We start from the raw sequence: 7,106 nt of genomic DNA on the forward strand, positions 1-7,106 counted from the left end.
TAATCAAAGAAAAAAAAACGAAACCCTGTATATAAAATTCTTAATGTAATTATAATTTTATCATAAATTTTTAACATACATTATACATATCTTATTCCAATTTTTATATATATCTATTTATTTTACGGAGGCGAAGCCTTACGTATTGAAATCACTCGCAAAAAATAAATAATGTTCATATCTTCTTAACTATTTAAGATAGAGAGTTTGAAATAGGCTTAAATTAAAGGTATTCAAAAGATCTACAACCAAGTATATGAAAGGAAAAATTTGGATTATTCGTTAAATAATTGTTGATAAAAATAGATAATGAAAAAATTTTAAACTCGAAATATTAAGAAAACTAAAAACAAATCATGGATGCAATTTTTTGCCAGGATGGTTTTTTCTTAAAACTCTACAAAATTACGATTTTTTTTTTTTTTATTGTTGCTAGAAATTTGTTAATTAACAGAATATCAGAATTTGTGTTTTTTTAGACACTTCATAACTTTTTTAAAAATTACACTGCAAAAACTGCGCCTTTGGGTTATAGGCACTGTTCCATTGGATTCATGGAGCACTGCTCCGCTAAAGTTGTTCCTTTGATTTCTTGGTCCTGTACCTATATATTTGTTGAGCAGATTTCGGCGTTTCGGAGGCATGCGCAAACACAACTACATTATATTTTTTCTCTCTCTCTATTTGTACTTTTATATCTGTCATGTCATGATATTTACATCATAAATATTCATTTATAAATTATTATAAATATTCTATATATCTTCAGTTATTAAATTTATCGAATATTTAACATATATGCATTCATATATATGTTAATTGTTTAATAGTTACTGATATAGAGAGGTTATGTTATGTGTATGCGTGTCTCTTTCTTAATTCGAGTGAAGGCTCAGGCTGCTCAACGAATACAGTTGAACAGTACCTTTGAATTAACAGAGCAACTGGACCGATATCGGTGCTCCTTGAATATCATTGAGCAGCGCTCAATAAAATGTGCTCCATGAATCCAATGGAACAGTGCCTATAATCCAAAGGCGCAGTTTTTGCAGTGTATCTCACAGAGTTCTATTTGGTCTTAAAATTTTCCTCATCAAAATCTCTACAGCCAAGGCTATATTTGAAAATATGAAAACCACCCATTTTCAATTGTAAGACGATTGTTTATAATAATAGGTGTCATCGCGAACTTTAAAATGAATGAAGGGCCTTTAAAAATTTGGACTTGGAATTTCTATCATATCCTTGGCTGTGGCAATTTTTATAAAGAATTTTTTGAATGCAACATAATTTTTTTGCGTTTATTTATTCAAAAGTTATCGGGTGTCCAAACAATTACCAATTTATTATTTACAACTATATAATTTCTTCTAAATAAAAAGTTCGTACGCATGCGCCAATCAAAAAATATATTTCGATCGGTAAGTCGGTATTTCTTTTCATCGATCTTTCATTTAAATAGTAAGAATGAAATTAAAAAAAATAAGAATAGTAAAAGTTTTTGATCTAAGCAGAAAAATAAGATAACAGTTAACTTTTTTAAATTTTATTAGAAATTAAATTGCAACTAGAGAAGAAACAACAAATATATATAGTTAAAAATATATATACATGTTATATTGAGGTTAGGTTGAAATGTTATCATTGTTATTTTTATGGACAATATTTATATTTTTTTTTTTTTTATTATATTAACAATATTTATATTCAAATAAATATTTAAAAAAAAAAAAAATATTATGGATAATAATAATAATGATAAATATGGTTCCGTCATTAAAAAACCCGCATTCGCCGGAGTTTTGAAAATTTTCAATTTTCAACGAGAAACGATTTCGTTAACAACATTTTTTTTGTTTTCATTTTAATTTTGATAGTTGCAAATGGAAATCTACCGAATAAAATTTATGGTGGAAAAACCGTTCCCATCGGCGATCACTCATATCAAGTGTCTGTACAGTTTCAAGATCATCATATTTGTGGTGGTGCAATCATTTCATCGTTTTATATTTTAACTACAGCAAGCTGTATGTTAGCTGATCGTTATGCAGTTTATGGAAATATTCAAGTATTGACTGGATCAAATAGTCTCATAAAAGATTACGGAGAAAACGTTAATTGGAAAATTTATCCAGTTGCATATGTTATATTTCATGCTGAATACAATCCACGTATTAATTGGATTAACGATATAGGTAACCTTACTTGTGAATCATTAAATTTATTTTAGTTACATTTGCTACCCTCAAAATTCAAATGAAAAAATTATTACGGAGGCTAGGAGCCGAAACGTTTATAACTTTCAAACTAATTGTCATAAAGACTTCGGATTTGGCTTAAAAGAAGCGGCTTTGGAAATCCTATCGTCCCTAATGAAAAAAAAACATTATCCATTTGGTTATTTTTTTTTTTTTCCAAAAAATGAAAAAAATTGTTTTTTTTTTTTTTTTTTTTTTTCACGAAAAATACTATTTCGGGGAAAATTCATTTGAAAAAGTTATAGAATTTTGAAAAACGATTATTTTAAGGGATTTCGTCGATTTTTTAAAACGAAGAGTGAGACAACATTTTTCCTCTGTTTTTTGTCTTTTTTGCACTCATAGAAATATTGTGTTTCTCAAAGTCATCCGCAAGAGGTCTCTAGTGATTCTTCATTAATTCCTCATAAAAATTAATTTTTTCATACTTTAATTATTAATTGTAAAAAAACTAAGCTCCAAACCTCTTTTATTTTTTTTCTATACGTTTTGTTTTGTCTCATTTTATAACCCGATAGTTTTTTTTTCACGATGTCATATTGTCGATTAGAGATATTGGTATTTTAAAGGACTTTTTTTTGACAAAAATCGCATTCTCCATAAGAGCCCATGTTAAAAGTTGTCAACTTTGAAAATTAATAAAAAAATAACGAGCTTCCAAACAATTACCAAAAAATTACATAAAATGTATTAGTATTTCAAGAATCTACTGTTTCAAATTTCAAAGCATTCTCATATTCGGAAAAAAATCGACGAAATACCTTAAGCCTGATATGAAACCTCTGCGACTACTCTATTTTGAGTTATAGCTTGTGCCGTTTTCATTTTTTAGGCAAACAATAACTCGTGATGAAATGGTGTTAGAGACTTCATATTAGGCTTAAAACATATATATATGCATACTCGAAAAATCTATCGCCTCTCCGAGAAAATTTTAATCTATGAATCACATTTTTCATAAAAAAAATTTTAAAAATCGATTTTTTTTTTTCAATTTAGTTTTTTTTTCTTTAAAAAAAGTGACTGAACACATAATGCTCTTTCTCATGAGGGGCGATGAAGTTTCAGAAGACGCGTTGTTTGAGCCTAATACGAAGTCTCTACTACAATTTTATCAAAAGTTATTGCTTTCCTAGTTTTCGAGTAATTTCTGAAAAACGCTTTAACTATTTCGACAGAATCGTCTTAGATACTTTGTATAAGACTTAAAAAGCATGTGTGGTAAAATCCTACAACTTTCACTCGGAACTTTTTCCAAAAAAAATTATAGTTTATATAAAATTGTAAAAAATAGAATTTTTGAAATATTTTCGTAATTTTTTTTCAAAAATAGAAAAAAGTTGACCATTGGAATCAGGATAAACCCCTTGAGGAGCGATAGAATTTTGAAAACCACGTTTTTTGAGCCGAACTTGAAGTCATTCCGTTGATTCTAACAAAAGTTATAGCTTGCCTTATATAACTCTACGTAATTTGAGCGAAAAAAAAAAAAAAATTGATTTTGAGAAAATTAAAAAAAAATGTACTATTATTGTATTGTTACTTTCGAAAATCATTTAACAGATAAAATTTAACACGGCTCTAGTCGGAGTATTGAAAATTTTTAATTTTCAATGGTAACGCGGGCCACACGCCTTTACAAACGATACCAGATCTTTTTTAATTTGTTGATTTTTATTTTAATCCATAGGAATCCTGAAATTGGCTACAGAATTGCATTTCAATGTTGACTGTTATCAAGTTTCTTCGCCACTGAACCACATGTCTTTAACTGCAATAAGTTTTACAGGATGGGGTAGAAATCCAGTGACTAATATCATGACGAAATATCTTCAGAAAATTGATGTTAGATCAATAAAAAATTCAGTGTGTAATGTTAAATACTTTAAAGATACATACATGAGTAAAACTCAGTATTGTTTATTTCCACGCCGAAAAACTGCTCGAATTACACAGGTGAATAAAATACACGTTGAGAGACGAAAAAAAAACAAAATTATAATTATTATATTTTAGTAACTTTTATTGAAGTCTAAACATAAATAAAAATTTTTATTAATACATTTATCAGGGTAATAGTGGCAGCCCTATTTTGAGCCGATCGAAAATGATTGGGATCGTTTCTGTTATTTCATTGAATCTTCGATATCCTGCAATTTATACACGTGTTTACAATTATATGAATTGGCTGAGAGAAATATTTCAAAAGTTGTAGTTTACCAATCCATCATAAATTTTGGTAAACTACAGTAGAAAAATGGAAGCGATATATTTCGCAATATATTGTAGAAAAAATTAAAATTTTGTAGAAAGAAAATAATTATAAATAAGAAAAATAAAAATTAAGCTCTGTAATATGAATAAATACATCTGCTATAATTTTTTTTCACTTTATTAATTTATTATAAATATCCACTTATTTAATACTTGGTCTTGGTCATCATGAATTTTCTGGATCGGCAGTAAATTGTGGACTATCAATTACTCTGTGTCTGGCCGTCGAAATAAATAGGTGCATCCGTAAATATTTTAATATTTTATTTTCTCGAAAACGTGGTTTCGTCACATATTTTAATGTTGGGAGTGACGATGTACGGAGACGGAGCGTAAAATCCTATTTAAATACGTCACTGAGAACACGAGAACTGCCAATATACATACACAATTTAAATATTGTTTAACATTCCAGTTCACCACACTACTGAAAATATTAATTTTCGTCATACGTGTTTTTTTTTTAGTATATTTTTCTATTTCAAATTTTTAACATTTGAGTATTTATACATGTATTCATTATATCGTTTATAATGACAATCGTTTATTGATTTCTCGGTTGAATTTCGAACCAAAAACCTCCTTCAGCTGTCATTACCGAACTTCTTTTACTGATTTTAAGTGGCACAATCATTTTTTTACCAGGTTTGAGTTAGCATTTAGAAACAAGATGCGCCAATGGTACTTTAGTCTCTAATAATGCAAATCGATTACCAATACACATTCTTGGACCTAAATTTAAAAAATTGGGAAAATTATTATAAATATACTTTTATAAATTCTGTTCTGAATATAGAAACAATTATTAATAAGTAATTTTTTCAACATAATAAATGAATGCAAGTATATACCTAAACCAAATGGCATGTATGCTGGAGAATTCAGAGTGCCTTTTGGGTCTTCAATAAATCTATCTGGATAAAATTTTTCGGGTTCATAAAAATATATTGGATCTCTTTGAATTGCAAAAACTGGAAACCATATAAAATCAGCAGGTTCAAGGCGGTGTGGTTTTGCTCCTGGCAATGTGGGAGGTAATTCAAAACTTTTCGAACAAACTCTGTCAAGAAATCCAGCAATGGGATAGCATCTGAGTGTTTCCTTAATGACTGCGTCAAGATATGCAAGTCCATTTACAGCTTCATATGTCAAATCTCCATTTGTTTTTTCAAACATTTCATCACTTTTGTTTTGAAGTTTTGTTCGAATCTCAGGATTAGCAGTGATTCCGTGCACATCGAACTAGAGTTATTAACAATTCAAGCGACAACAAATAAATAATCAGAGCTTATCGATTCATAACGAGGTTTTTGTTTGGATTATTTATTTCGAGAACTGAAGAAATAATAAATTTCGTTACAGGATATTATCATATCCCAGACATGTTTTTTTATACATTTTTTTTTGGAAATTTTCTGAGATTACGGAAAAAATACAGAAAAGATTTCTACGCATGCGCAAAGTGCTTAAAAATGGAGTTGAAATACGGAAAAAACGGCTATTTATCGGTCATATATCGTATAATTATTAAGGCATGTCCAACGCCGGTTTTAGAGTGTTGTGGAGGGGAGAATGTCCTATCCATTTTACATTACAAGAAATGCACTGCCAACCCCAAAAAAATAATTTTTAGGGAATTTTAATTTCCTATTGTTTTCGCTTTTCAGCTGGACCCCCCCCCCCAACCATGGTAGACCCCCCCCCCCCTGAAAATATTCTAAGTCCCTTAATTAATCTAAATACGATAAATTTGGTAAATATAAAGAAAAATCACTGAATATAAAAGAAAATACCGTAAAAATGGGAAAATATCAGTAAATATAAAGGAAAATACAGAAAAATATATGAAAATATCGAGAAAAACCACCGAATATAAAGAAAAATACGATAAATATGAGAAATTTCAAAGGGAAAATCACTGAATATAAAGAAAAACACGATAAATATGGGAAAATATCACGTAAATATGAAGGAAAATATACGAAAATTTCATAGGAAGATTACTAAATATGAAGTAAAATACGATAAATATGAAAAATTTAAAGGAAAAATCACTGAATATAAAGAAAAACACGATAAATATGGGAACATATAAATTATTTATGAGAAATTTTAAAGAAAAAATCATTGAATATAAAGAAAAATACGATAAAAATGGGAAAATATCTAGTAAATACCAGTAAATATAAAGGAAAATACAGAAAAATACGATAAATATTAGAAAATATCACATAAATATCAGTAAATATAAAGGAAAATATACGAAAATTTCATGGGAAGATCACTAAATATAAAGAAAAATACGATAAATATGAGAAATTTAAAGGAAAAATCACTGAATATAAAGAAAAACACGATAAATATGGGAACATATAAATTACTACCCCCCCCCCCCCCCTACCCCTTCACCCTCCCTCCCCTGAAAATATTTATTTAAAAAAAAAAAAGAATGATGAAAGATGACCAAAATCCAAAACAAAAATCTTCAATTTTTTTTTATTTATAAAATGTCAAATTGATATCAGAGATGTCAACATAATGATCACCTAAAATATAGTAATGTTGATCCATTTC

General features: G+C 28.4%; 1 protein-coding gene across 1 annotated transcript; it reads right to left on the bottom strand.

The window, feature by feature from the left end:
* Window positions 1–5,024: 5,024 nt before the first annotated feature.
* LOC122857439 (cytochrome P450 9e2-like) lies at window positions 5,025–5,708 on the bottom strand. The gene is made up of 2 exons (XM_044159611.1): window positions 5,384–5,708; window positions 5,025–5,264 (listed from the first exon to the last, which is right to left on the bottom strand). Exons 1-2 carry the CDS (start codon window positions 5,706–5,708, stop codon window positions 5,185–5,187), a joined length of 405 nt encoding a protein of 134 aa, XP_044015546.1. The 3' UTR covers window positions 5,025–5,184.
* Between the last annotated feature and the right edge of the window lie 1,398 nt (window positions 5,709–7,106).

This window comes from Aphidius gifuensis, linkage group LG5 (assembly GCF_014905175.1).
Source record: "Aphidius gifuensis isolate YNYX2018 linkage group LG5, ASM1490517v1, whole genome shotgun sequence".
In the NCBI taxonomy this organism is placed as follows: Eukaryota; Metazoa; Arthropoda; class Insecta; order Hymenoptera; family Braconidae; genus Aphidius; species Aphidius gifuensis.